Source organism: Pleurodeles waltl, chromosome 8, assembly GCF_031143425.1.
Source record: "Pleurodeles waltl isolate 20211129_DDA chromosome 8, aPleWal1.hap1.20221129, whole genome shotgun sequence".
NCBI classification, from domain to species: Eukaryota; Metazoa; Chordata; class Amphibia; order Caudata; family Salamandridae; genus Pleurodeles; species Pleurodeles waltl.
Window position 1 is genome coordinate 1,201,355,331 of NC_090447.1, and position 22,094 is coordinate 1,201,377,424.

Below are 22,094 nucleotides of genomic sequence, written 5' to 3' on the forward strand. Positions count from 1 at the left end.
GCAGCAGCTAGGTCTGCACGAAGAATGAGGGTCCTTTCGATATTTAGGGATCTAGATAGCTCAAGACCCGAAGGCCCACTATGCACTGTGGAGAGGATGGTAGAGGGGCTGGCCTGGACGGTTGAGTTCTGGAAGACTCTCTGTGATGGAGAGAATCTCATGTAGCGGAAATGGTTTTCCTGATGGCCTGTCTATATGGGCTGCAAAGTACAATGTGCCCCCAACTCTCCAGCGACCTTTGCACAGCTGGATAGACTGTTGTAATGCCTGGTTTGGGCCGGTGGTAGAAGTCGAGTCAAATTATTCACACTTACGCTCTTTTTGGAGTGTTGGCCTTGGACTGTTGGACCCTATCAATATTATGCAGCATCACAACTCTAGCATGCAGTTCAGTGGTAGGACAGAAAACTGAATTGGGAAAAGACTCTCCTGGTGGGAACCTATGACTGATATACTCTTCTTATGATGGGGGATATGGTCCCGGATTCCCTCCCCTACTTGCTGCACCAGATGGGTAGGGTTTGGCACAGGGTTTCCAGCAGGGCACCCTATGATGACAACTTGCCCTTTTGGATACTCAGACCATTCTCTGCCCTATTATGAGATAAGTGATTTGGGCGATGGCGTGAGTGAGGATGCAAGTGGGTGGGATACCTCTATTCCAATAAACGGTTCATCACGTTTAAAAAAGGCCAAGAGTGATTTAGCATTGGCCTGGGTCAATTCTTACAGTACTGCACTTAAGTCCTGGAACGTCAGGACTACGTTTGCCAATTAAACAAGGGTGCATGAGGTGCTACAAACATTGGGGGCCTTGGTAGGCTGCAGACACCTCTTCTCGCACCTTCATGTAGCCCTGCTTACAGATGGGGGAGGACACATGTTGTGCAAGAGAGAGATAAAGTGCAGACTGTAGAGAGGCACTGTTTGACTCACGGCATAGAGCATGTGAGCAGGTCCAATTTGTGTTGCCTAATATCCGCTTTAAACTTTAAATTCGTACAATTTAACTACTTGAATCAGACCCATTTGACCCCTCTCAGACTCTCCAAAACATACCCCGGCCATTCTTCCGGTTGTAGTAGTTGCGGTCAGTCCTAAGCAGGGTTTCTGTATATGACCTGGGAAAGTGGGTGGCTGAGAGGTGGTTGGACCGGAGTGGTTAGTACTTTGTCACACATTACAGGGGTTTTACTGCCACAAACCGTAAAACTGTGTCTACTGGGAGCACTCCACGGGGTAATAAGATACCAAAGATGCTGGCTCGAACGGTTATGCTAGGGGTGGTACTGGTGAGATGCTGGATCACTATCAGTTGGTGGGTACCCAGGCCCACAGAGATCTCGGCTTGGTGGCAGAACTTGCTAGAGTGGGCACTAGCGGATGAGCAGCATGTTAAGTGCACCTGCAGAGACGAGCGTGTGGCAGAAGACAAGGTGCCATGTGGGGAAATGGTTCTGAAAATAGAAGACCCACCCACTGAAGGATGTAACGGGGAATCCTGTTGGAGTATTAGGTGAGCAGATAGTCGATTTACGGCTGGACTGGGGGGAGCACTGTTTCATAGTTTAAGAAAAATGTTACTGTTTGTGACTCGACTGCACTAATTTATGTATTGTTATATTTAAACCATGAAAAAATTTAATACATTTAAAAACAAAATTGGTAGCAATGATGGAATACATTTGTGAGGGTGAGGGAGTGTCTCCTCTTGGGTGTGGGAGTGTTTGTTGGGGGAGGATGTGCTGGAGTAATTTTGTTTTACATGGGAATCAGGTCATGATCAGTTGACTATGGGTTGGTAGTGAGTTTAGAGTGGGACAATGTGCAAGATATGAGAATAAAATGCATGACTTTTCCCTGATTTTGTATTTGTGAGAGATGAGCATTGCTTACTGTTTGGTCCAGGAGAAGGTGCAAGAAGAGGCTGTAGTGCAATTGATTGCGGAGTACAAAGATGCGCTCGCTAAGGAGTATTGGTTTACATGGGGCAGGCCGGTCATGTATAGTGTAAGGATTTGTAAAGTGCACTAGGCTATGGTGCCTTTGGGCAACTGACAGTCATAAAGGCTTCTTCGCCTAATGTGCAAAGATAGTCAAATGATGGTGGGTTGATGGTTTGTGGTATTTGCTGAATAGAATAACTGTCCTCCCTCATTTCCCGTGTGTATAGGCGCGGCTAGGTAAATATGGAAAGCTTTGGGTATGGTTGTCCTTAGAGTCAATCCGACTCCAAGTAAAATGTAGTGGAGGCTTGTGAGAGAGAATGCTCAGTGATAAAATTGATTTATTTGGATTAAAACTCCATTCACCCACGGAAATATTGACAATATTATTGCTAAACCATAAGACACAGAACCAAGATGACAATGATTTTACAAACAGGTAAAGTCATAAAAATACATTAAGACCAAATGTATGTAGTGTGCACTAAGCATCTGTAAAGAGATACAGCATCCCTATAGCTGTAATAACTTTGACCAGATCTGCCAAGCAGAAGTTTAAAATGTGGCAGCTGTAAAGAATCAACATACAGTGCCTGTTAAACAGCACAGGAGAACAGTGCAAATTGCACATCTTATGTTAAAGAACCCGAACAAAGGGAAAAGCATTCTTTTGTTGGCTTATCTAAAAGGACAAAATACTCGAAATTGCATACTCATTCCAGTCATATCAGTGGTGCACAAACCGACAAAAAAGTTTGTTAAATGGCACTGGTTGCATATCCTTGTCACATCACCAATTGCTAAAACCCTGAATCTAAATTTGACATAAGGTTACCTGGTGTGGGGGGTATACGTTTAATAGTAAGGCCTGTAGCCCCTAGAAGTGTTGTTAACAAGATAATTATGGTTTCTGTGGATCAAGCTAATATGTTCCAGATTTTATTTCTGGATCAGTTCACAAAACCTAAGATTCTTAAGACTGTCTTTCTAGGGTGTATCCAGGGAGAGCATTATCCCAGGGAGATCTAAATGAAAACACATCAATTTTATTGCAAGACCGGATGCTCATATTATGCTTTTTTTTCTTGCTTTAATAAACTTAGGAGCCAAAAGAAAAACTTTGTTACCCAGAAAACCATGAGAAAGAACTACTATATTATTTCACAATAGTGTAACCAATAAGACATCAAGTGCAACAATAACAATCTTGACTGAGAGCAACAAGCTCTCTTTTCTTGCTGCTTGCATTCACAATAAGTACTTTGCTTGCATATTTTACAATTATGGGCATTTTTTGTAGTACCATTACTGTATTATTCAGTTATATTATGATATTGGTTAAGCCTTACATTGGTTCAGTACATTCTTATCAGCCTAAGCCCTTGGTGAGAAAGAACACGCAAACACACAGAATAAAAACATGACCAAGAAGCACATTGTATGACATGGGCATGGAAAAATACTTGCAGCTTTTAACGTGGCGGTGGTTAATGCTAAAATTAAGACAATAGGCAAATTGAACCTGGTGTGTCACTAATGTGACGGCTGCTAGGTTAAGTGCAACATGGAGTCAGTGGTCAAAACACAAATATCATTGCACTCCACCCTTTTGACCAATTACTCATATACCCTATAGTCCTCAAATCAACTTCTTTTTTTTTTTTTTACTTTTAAAACATTACAAGTAAATTTGGTATGCAATGTACACAGCAACATAATGAAATTACATGAGCAATCACTATAAAGCAATAGCAGTGTGATTAACTTATTGATCATTCAGGTATTATGTACAGCTAAAACAGGCACACCTACAATAGAAAGACTTAAGCTTATATATGATGATTGGGATAATAATTGAATCACAGTCTTCACTTAATTGAATAGTGTCTCTAAAAAACGGGTCTGTATAGAGTTAGATGGAAACATCATGAGTCCTAATCATGTAAAGGTACCCGGTCCACCTGTAATGTTTGCTGGAATGTAGGTAAAAGTGAGGTTTCCACACGAGAATAGTCAGCCAACTGGCAACTTAAATATGTTTAATGTGACTGGCAGCAGTCACCAGGTGATAACAAGACATGTGGTTGGTTCCATTAAAATTGCAAACAAACAGGTTGATAGGACATCCATGGTACTCTGTATTATTCCCATGCATGACTTTGATCTGTGAAGCACAACGTGCACTAAATGGATCCATAGGTCTTGCCCTTCAAAAGCAGCAGGGGTGTTGCACAACATGATCGATCAATCAGGTTGAAGTTGTGGGTGTTGGGTCCCTCCCTACCCCAAACAGCACACTCATGGTAATGGGCAAGCTGTAGTAGGATCTGTAAAAGAAACAAGTATGATCTTTCTTGCAAGTAACATTTGTCAGCTGGGATGTGCTTCCATTTTCCCTTTCTTAGCTTCATGATCAGCAGGACATTATTAGGACCCTTAGTTACAATTTCTGCAGGTTTTAGAGGGCAATTTGGGGATTCTACCCACACCTTAGCACCAGGGTTTTTGTCAGTTGAACCAAAACCTCCTTCTTCACATACTGTCAGAAGGGCTGGGGCAGTCCCCTTCCTCACCAATCCTCCATACACTGGAATTATGACAAGTTGGGCAACTTTGTAAGCATGTACGTCAAAACCTGCAGATTCTGGTGTGGCTCTGTAAGGAGCTAAAGCTCCAGCTTTTATTTCCCAGTACACAATGGTGTTGGTGGCCACATGTGGTTGTAACAGGGGTGTTTCACCATTTTGTAATGGTCTATTATTCAGAATCTGGACAGCTTCATTTAAATGTTCTTTCCAGTTTTTCAGAGTCCCATCAGATAATTATTTAGTCCAGAACCCCAGGGACATTCCTGTTCTTCTCTGCTTTTGCCACCTTCTCCAATCTACATATTGTCCCTGGATAGTTACATGCAACACAATGTCTCTTTCCTGCAGTGTCCACAAGTCTAAAGCCTGTAGAACTTCTTCTTTTTGCCAAGTCAAAAGCACACTGCTGCTCTTTACCCCATTCAAACTCATGTTTTCTTCTGATCATTTTGTATCAAAGGGTTAAAATTTTACTCAGATGAGGGCCATGCTGTCTCCAAAAATCAAACAATCTCATGAATCGCTGTGTCTCTTGCTTGGTGCGGGGAGTGGCAAACTCCAAAATCGTTTGTTTTGCATGTAGCAACACCTCTCTATGTCCTGGATTCCACTGGACTCCTAAAAACTTCACATTTTGAGATGGTCCCTGTGTCTTGTCTGAATTAATTATTGACATTTTATTCATCAAAAGTTCCCCAACCCGCTGTGTGAATATATCTACAATATCCTTAACTTCTTGCTGGGTGTAATCTTTTAAAGAATGCATTTCAACTCCTGTCAAAATCTGTAGGCTACTCTGTATTTTTTTGTCTAAATATTGGCTGATCACGAACTACGTTCTGCTCAGGTAGCTCACACTGGCCCCCACCTTTTTTAACCTCCTCATTACTGGAATGTGAAAAATCAGCTTTCCCTGTGACGGCCTAGTAGATATCAGCCTTATCTTGTAATAACTTATTCTGACAAGACAGCACAGTTACAGTATTTTTGGGGCAATAAATTGGTTCTCTAATTTCTTATTTTCATATTCTAACTACTTACACCTCTCATTCATTTTTCTGTAAGCAGACAAACGTGCCCAACCCCTCCTGCTAAGAACAAAAGGGTCATAATTCCGTTCACAAAAAATATTTTTTAAACATATAGGAGCAGTTAATAGCTCTGTTTTATCCAAGCACCCATTCCAAAATGTATAAAGTCCTGATAAACAGGAAAACACGTTTGCCAAGATAGTATAAGGCATTTTAATTTCACATGCATTCCCAGAAATGGTTTGCGGTGCTTCCTTTGACACTCTGCCAAACATATTTTCACTTTTAAAATCATACACTTTCAACCTCCAACCTTCCCTAGTCTGTCCGACCTACGCCAAAATGTTTTGCTTCACTAATGACTGAGATGAAACCCTCATGCACTGACAAAAAATCTCTGGAATGTCCTTCTTAGTCTAAAGAAGACATTTATTAAATCACTCTGCAAGTTTCGTAGAGGAAGATTAGCATGCTGAATGCACACTTTTAAAAATGGTCACAGCAATGAAATAAAAACATGTACAATGATTGTCCACTGCAATATACACAGCAAATGTATATATATATATGTATGTGTATGTATATATGTCACAATGCAAAGCAGATAACAAGAATTAAAAATACATCACCATGAGAAACAGCTAAATCTGCGTCATCTCCCTCCTTGTCAGCATCAGACCGCCAGATCCCAGAATCGATCATGGAGAGAGGGAGATCAATTATCCTCACAGGAAGGATGACAAACCTCAGCGTCCTGAGCATGTCCGAGATCTGAGTCACTCCCCGGTCCATCTGGTCTCTTCCTCTTATATACTTTAAATAAACCAGAGAGGAGAATTCTAGAAGCCTCCTCCCACTCTGCAAGTTTATAATTAAAAAATGCTGGCTACTTCAGGTCAGTTTGGAAAAGAACACTTTGGGAATTGGCCAAGATCCCAAGGTGCCCTCTCTCCAAACAAAACTGTTCCCTGCATACCATAAACCTCATCCATTCTTATCAGCCTAAGCCGTGGTTGAGAAAGAACACGCAAACATGCAGAGTAAAAACATGAGCAAGAAGCACATTGTATACCGTGAGCATGGAAAAATACTTGCAGCTTTTAACGTGGCAGTGGCTAATCCTAAAAATAATGTCAATAGGCAAAATGAAGCTGGTGGTCACTAATGTGACAGTGTGCTGCTACGCTAAGGGCAACGTGGAGTCAATGGTCAAAACACAAATATCATTACAACTACCTACTTCAACACTTCCAGACCTGGCTACTTTTTTCCCTATTGACATTTTTAAGGACTTTGTGACTGTGATATTAACTTTATGTACAGTTATAATTGTATTTTATGAATCTCATATTGACTGACTCTCGCAAGAAAAGAGGGCTTGTTGTTCTCAGTCAAGATAGTCATTGTTGTACTCGACATCCTACTGGTTACACTAATGTGACATAATGTAGTGGTTATTTCCCAGGATTTTCTAGGTAACGAAGTTTTTCTTTTGCCAGTTATGTCTATAAAAGCAAAAAAAGAAAGCATAATATTCAGCTCTGTGTCTTCAATAAAATCTTGCATTTCAGACACCAAGGCTACGAAAATCTCAATTGTATATCTTTATACATAGAAAGAAACACAAGCCCCCTTCTAGAACATAGAACACTGGTACGTACTGTCTCTGAAAACAGACCTATATGGATTAGTCCAAAGCCATATCTAGTTATCCAGTAGAGCAAAGTCTTAAGGTGAGCGCAGTCAGCAATGCTACATATACGTAATTCTTCATTGAGAAGCAAGATGGGATGGCTTAGTAGACAGAATAATGATTTAAATAATTTGTTTTTAATTGCAGTCAAACAATTGACAATGGGCTATCGCCAAAGTTTTACGCCAAAGTGAGATCTACTCAGGTACTTAATATTATAAACTGTCAAGTAAAGATCATGCTGGTATTACACCGGCCAGGTGGTAACCATATGTGTGATTACAGCTGAGGCTTCTATGAACCAGCCAACTGGATCTCAGACTGGCCCTGAAACTGCTCCTTAATCTGTGCTTGCCTTCATCATCTACAGCTACAGTTTTGTGGAGGGCCACGTAGGGGGGCATTTAGACTTCCTTTTGAGGAGGCGCTTTGCAGGGAAGTGGTACAATTGTTCTATCTCAGACTGCTAAGAGGTTAACTTAGTATCAAACAAAACAGTTATTCCTTAGGATTTATTGACATAAAATTACTATGTTGTGTGTTTAAATAAAGTTTACCCTAAGAACCAAAATTGGCTTGAGTCGTTGAACAGGAAATTGAATTACTTTAAAAGGTAAAAACGCACAACTAGACCCACGACGAAGAACAAGATTTCAAATAAAAATAAGCATGTATATTATAATGGATTATAGCTTGATTGCCAAAGAGGTGTTACAATAGTGAAGCAGGGTAGTGCTTGTGTGATTCAAATGAGCAAAAAGTGTAAAAAAAAAAAAACAACAGTGCTGTTGGTAAAAAACAATGACTCTCCGAGATTTTGTAGAAGATTTGGAATAGTTATAGTAATTAATTCCCTTGGTCACATTAACCTAAGACAGTCCAAAATGATAAGGATGACAACGTTCCGACACTAAAAGTTGATTTGCGCGCGGTCTTCACAGGGACCGAATCTAAGACAGGTTTGTAGCAACCTTTACGTCGTGAATAGGTGTTCGCCTGCTGGTGTATTTTTTGGAAGAACTCAAGCCAAACAAATAAGGTGGCACTGCAGAAAGGAAACTGTTCTGCACTGCCCACACGCTGATAGCATTTTCAATTAAGGAGTTACAGCGTGCGGTTCAGAGAAGTAGGGCAGAAACATCGGCATGTGACTTAGGGCAGGGCTTCCACGTTGCAGCCAATAGAGTCTTAGCCTGGCCAAGTAATTCCACTGGCTCTTCTTGGTGTACAGTGCCCTCAAGACTGATGGGTCACGAGACAGCACATATGTGCAACGGGGACAGGTCACAGTGTGTAATCTACCTTGTTTCAAGAACACGTCTGAGTTGTACACTTCTGTATGTTTCATGACATGAGAGGTGCCCACGGGCTATCATATTTTAGATGTTGGGGTTGAGTGTGAGTTTGCTGATGCATATGCCCAATGCATTCACATGTTGATATATGTGACTGATTCAATATATTGGAAAGAATAGGGCTCAGAATGCCCACAAGGGACAGAGTTGACATGTCCGGGGTTGCTAAGGTAAATACACAAAGGGAAGTTTTGGAGAAATCATGACTTTTGACAGCAACACGACAACGCTATTCAAACTCCCAGGGCCACTCCCATACTAACCTAAGGGTAACAGAATAGCTCACCTTCATGGGGAAATAAGAGTTCATAAGTAGCAGCATTGCTAGAACACTCGTAACCACCGCAAAGACACGAGACCGGCATGTACGAGCCATCACGTCTGCCTTTCGTTTCAATCACGACCTATACTCAAAAACACTTCACCGGCACATCCTACAGGTGCTTCCAACACCACAAAGCGCTCAAGCTCACGGGACAGTAACTGCCGCAGCCTCCTCTGTTTACTTCCTCCAAAGCCAAGAGATACATCATGTGGAAAGCCTTGGTACCGCCCACGCAAGAGCGGCTCTCACTGTAGCTGTGCAGGAGAACCTCTCCCGAAACTGTCATTTAATTGGATTCAGCCCCATGCATGCAATACATTATGCTATACTGGTAGAGCGGTTTACACCGCTGTTGGCAAACTACAGGAGCTCTCCTGCAGCATGGGACGAGATGTACGCAAATATTTGTCGCCGTAAAAGAATCTGAACTTTGTACAAAGCTCTTGTAAGCCCAACACATTACATGTTCTGTGCGAAAGATTACTAAAAAAAGGTGTTCTTAGCGGTCTCCATTTCCTGCCCCTTCCATTACGCAATAAAAAGCAAAAGCATCGTGGAATAAGTACTGCACTCTCCCTTCTATGAGAAGAAAAACAATATTTCCAGAGATGTCCAAATGTTAATGTATTCTCAGTTTACAGACAATAAATGAAAGAGTGCCCGCTATAACGATGGAAATACCACGAAGCAATGAGTGGTATTTTAAGAATTTTAACCCATTTGGCGAGCATTCAAAGAATAAAACGCCACCACTACCCCAGCCCCTGACAACGCTGATGTTTTCCCGTCGTCATCGTTCGGCCCTGGTCACGACCTGGAAACACTTATTTTTGATTTACTTTCGCTGCAGTAGTCCAACGACCCTTCCGGTAGGGTAGGCCGCCATATTGGAAGAGGCTCTGCTGTAATCACTGACATATAAGACTATATTGGATACCTGGCCTTAAGATTATTTTTTTATCACTTTGATTACAAAACTCTTACGGTGCCTAACTCGGCGTCCTTACTAAGGAATTAAAAGTAGTCAAATGTAATTTTCTTTTTTGCATCACTTAAATATATCTTTTACATTTTTGTTAATACATTTGGGCATTGGACACAAGGAGACATGCGGTTTCTCGTAAATTTGATTAAAAAACGTGCTGCGGTGCAGTGTTAGCTTTCATACTGCACCGAATGGTTGGGGGCTGAATGAGTCCCTTTGTGAGAGCGTGCTAGTCTCTCTTGCAGCCTCCTACGCAACCCGGAAGTACAGCATTCTCCAGCTCTGAGACTGCTTTACTTCTCCGGTAATAAACAAAGAGGCCTAACTATTTCAGCGTGCACTGCCAGGCAGGAGCAAAGTGGTTCCTGCACCTTTTGCCTCTCATGGTCACCATGCAGTTGGAAATGGGAACCACCTAACACTGGGCAGGGCTACTGGAGCTGTATTCTGACAGCTGCCCACATCTCCTCTTCATCATGCTCCAGGTCACCTAGAGTTTCCCACATTTAACCGATTGTTGTCGGATAGCTAGTAGTCTCCGTGTCCATCGCTTTGCAACCCTGGTAACTCTTTTGCTGTCCATTGCCCAGAAAGGTACACGACTCTTTATCAAGAATGCCCTGCACCGATGAATACAAAAACACAATGCGCTTAGTGTGCCCTGCCTTGCCTCCTGGAATACCAAAGCACCACCCGTCTAGTGACTGGAGAAACGAAGCACCTACGTCTAATTTGTAGTGCACATAGGAGAGCAACAGTACCAAGCGGCTAAGTGTCATTGCACTCAAAAGCACGATTTCTGCCTATTATTTCAATTGCATTTATCCATTCTTCTACGATTGGAATTTTAATTGGTTTACTGTACTATTGATTTATCGAACCATCAAAACAATTGAGAACCCGGTAGCAGATATTCAAGAATGGACAAGAAATCCTTTGACGTGGTGCTGGATGAAGTGCGAAAGGTAAAATCAAATAGTTCTTGTTAAATTATTGTTGTAGAGAGCTAAAACCGGAGGATGGTGCGTAGCTTCCAAGTTTACCTGGCCTATAAGTAAAAATCTTCCCACGTTCAGGTTAGTACGTTGGGATGTATAGACCTGAATTTATAGTACTGTGCTAAAAAATACAAGCCCAAGAATGCAAAGAAAAGACTTGCATAGAAGTAGCTAGTTACTCATGGAACTGAGAAACTTGCCAAGGCGGGTCGAGAAGGGCGATCGAAATACGCTACAGTGCATGGATACATATTGTAAATATCGCACAAAACCTCCCTTTTAAAGCATTTCGATGAACAAGTTTGATATTCCATTCTTCAAACGTTTTATGTTAACATACATGATTTCTGCATCTGTGGTATACACCAGGCTTGTTTTATACTATGAGCACTCTGTAGGTTTTTATCCCTACTGCATCTTTACATTCTTAATTGCCTCCAAAAGCATGACTCATCAAAGATAACTATGTTAGTGTCTTATTCTCCATGTATTTCTGTTTGTCTTTAAATGCACGCCTTTGTTTCACTGGTCATGTGAATAATGTAACTCATTTGCAAATGAGCAATACATGTACTACATCTTCTGCCCCTTGTTTGGACATTCAGCAATAATCTGGCCTTCCCAAAATGAAACTCGGGGTCCTCCATACCATGTACCCTTGCAGGTACATTCACTCAGTGTACACTCTCAGCACAGTTACTGTTCAGCACTATTACCACTATGCATTGTACCATTACATGTACCCATGCATCAAGCACACACTTAGGGCCTGATTACGACTTCGGCGGCCGGTTTTGCCCGTCCGCCGAACTTCTGATGGGGAGGTTGCCGCCATAGTGGCTACCTCTCTGCCGGGCCCATTACAAGTTTGAAAACACCCTACAGGATTGTCTCCGGCTCATAATAGAGTTGGCGGCAATGCTGTAGGATGCAGAGTGCATCAGCACCCTCGCAATGTTCACTCTCTGCAAAGCAGACCGTGAACATTGCAATGGTGCTGGCTGCGGAGGGGGGGCACTGCCCATGCCAAGTACCTCAGCAGTACAGGGTCACCCCTGGAGCCCCCTGCACCCGTTCTCCGCCAGCCTTTTCATGGCGGCGTTACTGCCATGAAATCGCTGGCAGAGAACTAAGTCGTAATCCCCAGGGTAGCTCTGCTGGATAGCCATGACTGCCAGACCACTGGGACAACTAATCCTGGCAGTTCTGACCGCAGCACAACCACTGTGGTTATAATGTGGCATTTAAACCGCTGCATTGGCGGCAGCCATCCCGAGAGCCAGACTCATAATGACCACCTTTGTCTTCAGCAATGAAACTGTGGCTAAGTTCCCTAGTTCACAAAAATGAAACAATGTTCCTTAAGTGCACTCAAATTTGTATTCATGAATATTTTAAAACTTTTTTTATTTTTTTTACTGATTTCATGTACCATCTTGGTTTATGCACTGTTTCAGTTTGCACACCATCAAAACTAGAACTATCACATGGTAGTGTGCCCACTTCTCAGTCCAGAGACGCACAAAAATGCGACTGGTAGGTTCACCAACTTGTAACAATGAATTACAAAATGACATGCCAACTAATTTGCATGTACATCGAAATGCCATCTCTTATACCCTCAAGATGACTGTTTGCACCAATCAAATCAATTTGTACCATACAATGGTTTCAAAGACCAAGTGCATTTCAGGCTAAACGACCCAGCATCAGGCATAGTTACAGCAAAAACAACAATAATTGTATAGCACAATGAGATCAAATTGTTTTCCAAATTAACAGAAGAAATATTGCAGTGACCCAGATGCAACTTCAACCGATGAATGTTGCTAATCAAGTTATACACATCTGTTTCCTGTCATATATGAATCATTGTATTGTGCTGTATGAGCATTTGTAGAGCGCGCTGTGACCAGAAACTGGTATCTTGATACTGATGATGCCAACATACCCATGTAACCAATGCACTGTTCTGCTCTACTTCAGACTGAGAGGAAAACGAAGTGAATGGAATGCAAAAAATGCTGCACTCTTAGTCTGAGTCATTAATTTATTAAAGCACTTTCCAAGTTTCATACATGGAAAGAATAACGTGAGCTTTTATTTCAAATGCAGCAACACATGTGCAGTTATAAAAATGATCACAGCAGTAGAAAAATAATAATCACAGAAACAAAGAAGTTGCAGTACCTCATTAATGGATATTATTTATTTATGTATGTATATGTGTATATACGTATTCATGCATGTACAACGCAAAGCTAAAAATAAGAATTAAAAATGCATCACCATGGGGCTTGACATGGACATCATCCCTTTGTCTGCCAACTTCAGGTCGTGGAACCCAGACAACTGAAAAGAGAGAGTGCCCCACTGGGATTAGTGTCTGAGCAAGACATCCCTTCTCAGAGGACCTCCTCCCCAGTTGTCAAGCTTCCTCCCCTTATATATTTTAAACAAACTGGAGAGTAGAATTCTAGAAACCTCTCCTCCCGTCGAGTAAGTTGTTGTTCAGACCCTGGGCATACGAGGTCAGTGTTGCAAAGAACACGCTAGAGATTGGCCAAATCTCACAGTGTTTTTCCAAGACCGAGCTGTTCCCTGCTTTACCATAAACATTAACAAGCTGTGCACGCAAGAATACTTGTGCCACTAATGTGATAGTGTTTGCAGCTAAACACAAGATGGAGCCGGTAGTTAAATACAGATAGCATTACATGCACTCAGAGTGAAATTGACACCTCAAATGTGATCCTCCAGAAATAAAAAAATGCCATCTAAGAAATAGGATTTCAACAGATACAATTTCTAATCATGCATAATCCGCAATATTTTTAATCTTGATACAAATCAAAAACATGAAATGTTATGGGCGGTGGTTTGTTGGTATCATTATCAATGCTCTATTCACATGCCCTCCACAAGTGTAGGCACTTGTACAAATTTTAAACTCACTCCGAACCGGCACAGCATCACCCAGCACCACCACAACAACAATCAGCATCACCTCAGCACCAGGGCAGCATCTCATCAGCATCACTCAACACCACCACAGCATCAGCACAGCCCCACTACAGCAGCAACTCGGCACCATTGCAGCACCATTTCTGCATCATCTCAGCACCACATGAACAGCACAACCAAACCATCACCTGGGCACCACCTCGGCACAAGCACGCCACCACCTCATTATCACTCAGCACCGCATCAGCACAAGTGCAGCCCACCTCAGCCCAGCATGAGCGGAGGACCACCTGCTAATGAGCGGAGCACCACCTCAGCATCAGTGCACCACCACCTCAGCATCAGCACAGCACCTCCTAAGTACCACCACAGCACCACCTCCTTATCAGCACAGCACCATCTTAGCAATCAGCACAGCACCACCTCCTCATCAGAACACCACCACCAGTGCAGCATCACACAGCACCAGCACAGCTCCACCTCAGCACCTGCGTAGTACCACCTGATCACCACCAAAGCATCACTTATCACCAACTTAGCATCACTCAGCACCACCTGGAGACCAGCTCAGCACAAACTGAGCACCAATGCAGCACCACCACATCAGCTTGATTCGGCACCACAGCATCACTTAGCACCACTTCAGCATCACTCAGGACCATCTCTGTCTCACTCAGCATCACCTGAGCAGCACACCACCACCTCAGCATTACCTGAGTATCATTCAGCATCACCTGAGTATCACCTCTGCACCAGCACACCACCACCTCAGCAGCATCACTCAGCACCACCTAAGTCTGCCCTCGGAATCTGGCATCTGTTGATTCTCTCCTAGTGTCCATCCGCTGCTTGTATTGTAGTTCAGGTACTATTTCTCAACCTCCACCCTCCCATTGTTCATGTCCACCCAACAAATAAAAGCAAAAACAAATGAGCATTAAAACAGGCAGGAAGAGGTTTCCAACATTGGAAGGAGAAAAGAACTAAGACATTTTTTATGATAATTCTTTTTTAAAAGAGTCATTGAGTTGTACATAAAGTCTTATTTGTTATATAGGTAATAAAACATTCTATAACACTTTTCATTATAATTTTTCAACATGCTGTACACCAGCCCCAATGTTCCACAGCATAGCTTAAAGACATTGGCTAATCTAAAAGCCCTGGCTAAACACTTATAAGGTCCCAGACACAAGACCCATTGGCTATGTCAATGCATGTTAATGTTCGTACTTGTTGTATGGATTAATCCAACACTCTGAGGGTAACCCCTATTTAGAAACCTGGTTTAAAATTATTCATATGCCAGTTTCAAATCTTCTTGATCAGAAATAATCATTTTCAACCTGATAAATTAAAAAAATGGTAGATGTTGTTACAGGGCTGAATGATGAAAACCTTGAAAATGTAAACTGTTGTTTCTATCCATTGGTTTCTTGTATACTTTGGTTTGAATACCAGTCGATGTTGGGTTTACAAGTACAACCAGGATTGCTATTTCTTGCTTGTGGATTTGATTAGTGAATTAAATATTACTGTCTTTGAAATTCAGGTTAATGAAGTTATTCTCGAGAGCTTGAAGGGTACCATCCCATATCAGAAATATGTCAATGAAATGTGTGTACAAAATTAGATGTCGCTGCCAAAGCTTATCATTAAATACATATTGATCTTCAAATTTAGACACATAGATTTTGGCGTAACTGGGTACCGTTCTTTTGGAGATAAAATTCCCCCTGTCAGTGAGAGTAGATGTGGTACAGGGTGAAGTGTGAAAGTCTAAGAGAAAATTCTTGTTGGCTCCAATTTTATCTTTATGTAGTAAAGCCCACTCTACAGCTTGCATACCCTTTCCACTGGCAAAAAGCTTGCAGAGCTTCCCCTTCTTACACAGCCTGTCTGACTGCTTGGCAGATAACAAATTTGTGGGGACCCAACCTCCCCTTCTTATAGCCCCTTTCCAGACACCAAATGTGATTTGTGGTCTGAGCCTTTGATGTTTTATGTTGGGTTTTTGCTTCTTTTGAAGTGGATACTTCAACTTTTCATATTCCTTCATAAAGGATTCTGTCACAGCAGTCACAGCTCAGAAGCTGATTGCCAAAAAACAATTCATGGAGTGACCAGATATAACAACTGAATGTCAGTCACAGTGATATGTGCATCAAAATGAAGGGGTGTGGAATTCCTATGACCCCACGCCCAGGACATATTGTTTGATGTCATGGACAACAAGTCTTCAGATTTTTATTTGTCCTTGGGACAAGTAGGCCCAACCCCCTGCAGCATAAACCCTTTTGGCTGACACTTTACAGTACCACATTTTGGAGCAGGGAAAGGAAATGTCTGCAGTTGAAGTGATAATTGTGTCCATATGTTAATACTCCTCAAACATGTATTTATTGTTCATTCATGGAAAAGCCTTTATTATTAGGGTGAGCGCTCAAAATAAATTTCGTAAGCTCGGACTGCACTACTGACAGTGGTTCCAGTAAAAACACATTTGCGAAGTTCAACAAAACGAGGCTATGTATAATGCTCCCAGATTACATTCAGATATTTGCAGAAGTTTGAATGATTGATGATTCTTTGCTTTCGAGATAAAATGTTCGCAAAAATGTACTAGGGAAAAAAAGTTTTGCTAAACTACTGTGAAACTTTAGGTACCATTTCTTTGAAGCATCATTTAGTAAAATGTGTTGATACATGCTAGTATTTCCAAAAAATATTCACAATGGAAAATCAGTGTAACCAGTTTCAACAAGATTATGGGAAACATGAAACTAAACAAGCATTAACTAAACCAATAGGGCCAACATGGCTTTAATAAAGCTTTATCAGTTGTGGGAGCTGATGGGCCCTCACCTTTGTAACAAATATTAACAAAAAGCAGAAATATTTTTGGTCTCAAAAAGCATGCATTGCCTCAGTTTTTCCAGGCACTGAACAAAATTACTTTGTGTGCCGATATGCTCCATGTGAAAGAACAGATTGTGATAATTCACAGTGAAACCAGCCAATAGATAGATAGAGAGAGAGCTCGAATTGTATTTAAAAATGAAAGGTTTTGGCTAACACCAGACCTAATTAGGGGCCTAATTCCTAATGAAAGTCACAAAAGTTCACCCAGAGTGTATGTTTTTTCAATAGTGAAGATTCATGTATTTCATTAATTCACAAGAATTTACAAACGTAAACCAGGAAATCGTACTTCTAGAAAATATTTGTCAACTGTATTTTGCACGAGTAAATATGCACATGTAGATTTGGTCATGTGGAAATCTGTTGAGCGTTTACAAGTTCACTTTCCCTTCAGCCACTTTTTTCCCAACCCTGGAAGCAAGTTTTACTTCTGACCCTTGTTAGGAGTAAATTTCAAACCTTTCTCAGTGTAGGAAATTATTAGAGAGAGCTAGTGGAAACCCTTAAAACATGCAAGTTAATAGGTGTGCACAGACTTAAAAGGGCATTCCACATCTAGAACTATTGCTTACAGCTACCTCCAGCCCCAGTATGCAGATCTGCGTAAAGGTGGCAAAATAAGGAAATTGCTGGTAGTCAAGCCCTACAATAGTATTAGCCTTGGCATAATAAGAGATGTTATTATCAGAGCTCATATATAATGAAGTTGCTGCCATAATTTGTCACAGTACTACATGGCACCAAAGGGACAAGTGGAGTTTTTTTTACAGCATATGTAGATTTAGGAAGCAGGCTGTCACATCGAGAAGTACATATTTTATTAAATTCCACACCCCTGAAAATGTTAATCCCAGTCCCCAGCCCTACTCTATATGATTCTCTTATCAGCCCCAATTACCTTAATGAGATGTGTCGATACCTCTTCCCTGTGACCTGTCACTGAATCAAAGAGCAGTCTTTTGAGATGGAAAGGGAGTGTCTTTCTTCTCTCCAGTGTGTGTTCCAGCCCAGCTAATAGGAATGCAGTAATCCTCAAATCTGTCTGGGGGTAGTCCTTTCCTCCACATCTTCACCCGGAAGGCCTGGGCTTCCCAAAATGAAATCCAGGGCCCTCCATACCATGTACCCTTGCAGACACAGTTACTCAGTATACACTCTCAGCACACTTACTGTTCAGTACTAATACAATTATGCATCGTACCCTTGCATCCAGCACACAGACACTCAATCTGTGCACACTGTTCAGCAAATAAACTTTCTTTAACCAGGGTTTGTCAATTCAACACACACCCAGCCAGCACACACATGCACACTGTGTGGGTGCTGCACAACTCTTTACCCTTCATGTATTGTGCTTCATACAGGCACACACAACACGTTTTACCCACACATGCACTGCATATCTCGTGTAATGTATTCCTCTCAGGCATATATAATCAAATCAAATCATTAACATTTATAAAGCGCGCTACTCACCCGTGCGGGTCTCAAGGCGCTATATATATATACATACACCCAGTACATCTACTAACCGCACATGCACTGCATAGTACTGCTCCGTCATTGTACAATACCCTTCCCAGGCACACATACAATCAAAGCAGAGTTCCTACTCCTATGCTGAGCAGTACTCCACTCCACATCTACCCGATGTAGGCCAAGAGTGAGTTAGCACACAGTTGTGGAACATTTAACAAGGTGAATGAGCCTGTAGGCTGTACTTTTTAAATAAATTGTTGCATGCACAAATTTATTAGATGTCCTACATTTAAAAAGATTATGGTCTAGTAAAAATGCCCTGCAGTTGTTTTTTATGATTTTTATTGCCTTATCTTATTTTTATTTAAAACTATTTCCCTTTTACAGGCTGTTTTAACAGATTACAAGTTGAAAGCAATTGAACATGTCCACGGGTATTTCTCCAGTGAACAGGTAATTTTTGTTGTTGTTAATGTACTCATGAGCCTTAGTGCACCCTACGACAATGTGCATACCAAGAAATTACATTTTTATAGCTGTAGCTGTTTAGCTCTGCCAGTGTGATAATGGGCAGACCTTCTCAAATGGACGTCAGAGCCATTCTTGTTTTGTGCATCCTGTTCACAGATTCAGGCGCAGCTGACATTTTTCCGGCAGATGTAACATGGTGCCACAGAAAATCCACCAGTGTGCCAGACTGTTTGTAAATGGGTGTGATTTGCTACTGACTTTCTTATTGTACCTACTTATGGAACAAGCATTGGGAAAGTCAGTAGGTCTCGCCTATGCAAGAGCTATTGGCTTTGTAAATGTGTTTTAACCAAGTTGTACACCAGCGCGGGTGCTGTTTAGCATGGCTAAAAGTTAGTGTCGTAGAGGAGAAAGGCGTGGAGTGTTGTAGAGTGGAATGACGAAGAGTGGAGTAGAGTGAAGTGGAATAGAATCTTGTGTATTGTAGTGGCACAGAGTGAAGTCACGTAGAGTTGGGATACAGTGGAGTAAAGTAGACTGGTGTAGAGTTTATTGGCGTAGAGTGTTACAGAGTATAGTGGCGTAGAGTGCAGAAGCATAGAATTCAGTGGAGTACAATGCAGCATCATAGAATGTAGTCCTAGGGATTAGAGTGCAGTTGGACAGAGTGGCGTGGCATAGAGTGCAGTGATGCAGAGTAGCATAGAGTAGCGTAGAGTGCAATGACGTACAGTAGATATGATTCAGGGTAGAGTGAAGTGTCATAGAGTGCAGTGGGTAGAGTGCTGTGGCATAGTGGGAAGTGGTGCAGAATAGATTAGATTAGAGTGGCACACAGTAGAATAGTGTGGAGCGGAGGGTCGTAGAGTTGATTGTTACAGATTAAATTGCAGTGACATAGAGTGTATTGGCATAGAGTGCAGTGGCGTGCAGAGATCATTGGTGTGAGTGGAGTACTCATGGTGTGGTAGCACACTGCCATTACAGATAACACATTTTCAAGTGAAATGACCATTACTTTGCACAGGCATACGGTTTTACTAATAAAACCATACAGTGCACACACAATAATGTGTGTAAAATGCATCACCTAATGCAGTGGTTCTTAACCTTTTGACTTCTGTGGGCCTCCACTTTATCATTACTGGAACCTGGGGACCCTCATTGAATCAATACAGGAATCCAGGGACCCCTCCACTGAATTATTACTGCAAGGCAGGAACCCCGGCAGTGCTTAATTTGTGCTTGTTGTTTCCGGTGCTGAGCACCGGCACTTATTTTTGAGGGCCGGGGCTTATTCTTCTGCCTCAAGCATTTGCTGCGAGCAAAAGACACATATGGGAAAGACGGAGGAAGGGAAAAACTGAACCCCGGCCTAAACATTGTTGATGATTTGAACCGCAAACCAACACACAAAAAATACTGAAACAAATAGTAATCAAACATGTACAGAAAAGATAAATAATTGTATTTAATTTGCAAAAATGTGAAGTAAAAACATTTTTTTTAATTATAATAGGAAATTGGGGCTTTTCTAAATTCAATTGAAGCCACACTTTGCCCATATTGTATTCTGTTTGATGTGCCTGCACTGCTCCCTCAAATCAATCTGAGGATACAAATTTAATTTTTTGCCTCCAATTTCAAATTTCTTGACATTTATAGTATGTTTTAAAATGTTCAATTGTACATTTAGCCACTTTATTTATAAACACTTTATTAACCTGTTAATATTATTACATTTTCTAAGCAGCCACAGACCTCCTGAGGAGGCTTCATGGACCTCCAGTGGTCCCCAGACCACAGGTTGGGAACACTGACCTAGTGTATTGATTTGTTGTGTTAAAGTTTTTTAAATATCATTCCAACTCACTCCAGAATTAAAAAAAAATGTGCTTCATTTGTGCATTCCAAATGCTGAAATACTTGCACATCTCATTAAATGTTGTTGTGGGCTAGAAAAACACTTTCCTGCCTTCAGTATCCAGCAAGATTGTCCGATAATCCTCTAACTTTGAAGTCAGAGAAAGAAAAGTAAACACCAAACTCCCTCGGAAGACAACGCCTGAAATTTGACCTTTGTCTTTGAATTCACTGCAAATGTGACAAGATAAGAACAAGATTTACAGGCCTGTTCAAAGAAAGGAGCACTCATGGAATAATACAAGGGGAGTTGGTGTGAACAAGCTTTGCTCCTTGGAAGGGAAGAACTCACCCTGGACAGGCAAAAAAAAAAAAAAAAAAAAATTAGAAAGCCAGAAAATGTGTATAACGCCATTGGTAAGCAACTGGTGGAATTCATTCCCAGGTAAGGTTGCTGATTTTCCACAGCTGTGCTATCTGGTAGGGTTCAACCTAAAAAAATAAGTTCGTGGATTCGACCCCGTGTGGGTCTTTATACAGTTTTTGCATGAATATTTTCACCCACTGTTAGACATGGGGTCTCTAGATTGCAGTGGTTTGCACCCTGCCCAAGTCGAGACCCTCACTGTAGTCAGGGTAAGGGAGCTACACAGCTAAGATAACCCCTGCTCAGGATCCTGTTTCAGTTCTGCAAATATGTTGTTATTTAATCACATGCACAGAACCCTCATTGTGGGGACTTGGACGTGTGCTACCATCCTTGTGGGGGCTTACTCAACAATTATCATTTGTGATAAAATACCTTCATAATAAAATGGCTAAATGTTATTTTTTAGTGCCATACCTAAATTACAAGATATTTTTGTCAAATGTGAATAGCTCATGGTGTCCTAGGAGGATATAGAAAATAGATTTTGATGATAATGCGTTTCTCAGCAGAATAATATAGCATATCCAGACCCCCATATCTCCTGGTGAGGAGCCAATATCACATGGTGGCAGGGAAAACAAGCTGTAAACCACTGTGAACATTGGTCTTCTGCTTGTTTTCAGAGGCTTTTAACATCCAGTGTCCATTAATGGGTCTGAAAACACCCGCGCAAATCAGCAATGGCCTCAGCAAACATTTTGTTTTTGTTTTTCAGGTGGGTGTTGGGGCCGGGTTACGGTCAATAGTGTCTCTTAAGTGCTTCACAGCACAAGGCCATGCCCCCTCCAAGGCCCTGACCCTTTCTCACACAATGAGGTTTTTGGTGAAGTTAGCAGGTCTGCATATCAAGTGCATGAAAGGGGATTCACAGATATCTAACCTGTTACTGAGTGCTCACAAACTTTAAGTACTATGAAAATACCACAGAGTTAAATTACTTTAGAGGCCAAATATCCTGTAATATGGACAGATGGCAAAACCAAGTTGTCATCTGACAACCTAGATTTTTTTTCATCATCAGTCCCCAAAGATGTGGCATGAGAT

At 41.5% G+C, this 22,094-nt stretch overlaps 2 protein-coding genes across 3 annotated transcripts in view; one reads left to right on the top strand and one right to left on the bottom strand.

Annotated features, from left to right (window-relative positions):
* NHLRC3 (NHL repeat containing 3) overlaps positions 1–9,754 on the bottom strand; it is a 119,468-nt gene extending 109,714 nt beyond the window's left edge. Inside the window, exon 1 of the mRNA XM_069205485.1 lies at positions 8,900–9,754. Within this exon, the coding sequence (XP_069061586.1) occupies positions 8,900–8,989 (90 nt within the window). The 5' untranslated portion in view covers positions 8,990–9,754. The remainder of the gene's footprint in view (positions 1–8,899) is intronic.
* Positions 9,755–10,183: 429 nt separating this feature from the next.
* The window catches only part of PROSER1 (proline and serine rich 1), a 157,422-nt gene continuing 145,511 nt past the window's right edge, over positions 10,184–22,094 (top strand). Inside the window, exons 1-2 of one of the 2 annotated variants that reach the window (XM_069205486.1) lie at positions 10,184–10,888; positions 18,674–18,739. In XM_069205486.1, the coding sequence (XP_069061587.1) occupies positions 10,844–10,888; positions 18,674–18,739 (111 nt within the window). In that variant the 5' untranslated portion in view covers positions 10,184–10,843. The remainder of the gene's footprint in view (positions 10,889–18,673; positions 18,740–22,094) is intronic. The other variant, XM_069205487.1, reaches the window with a different exon arrangement.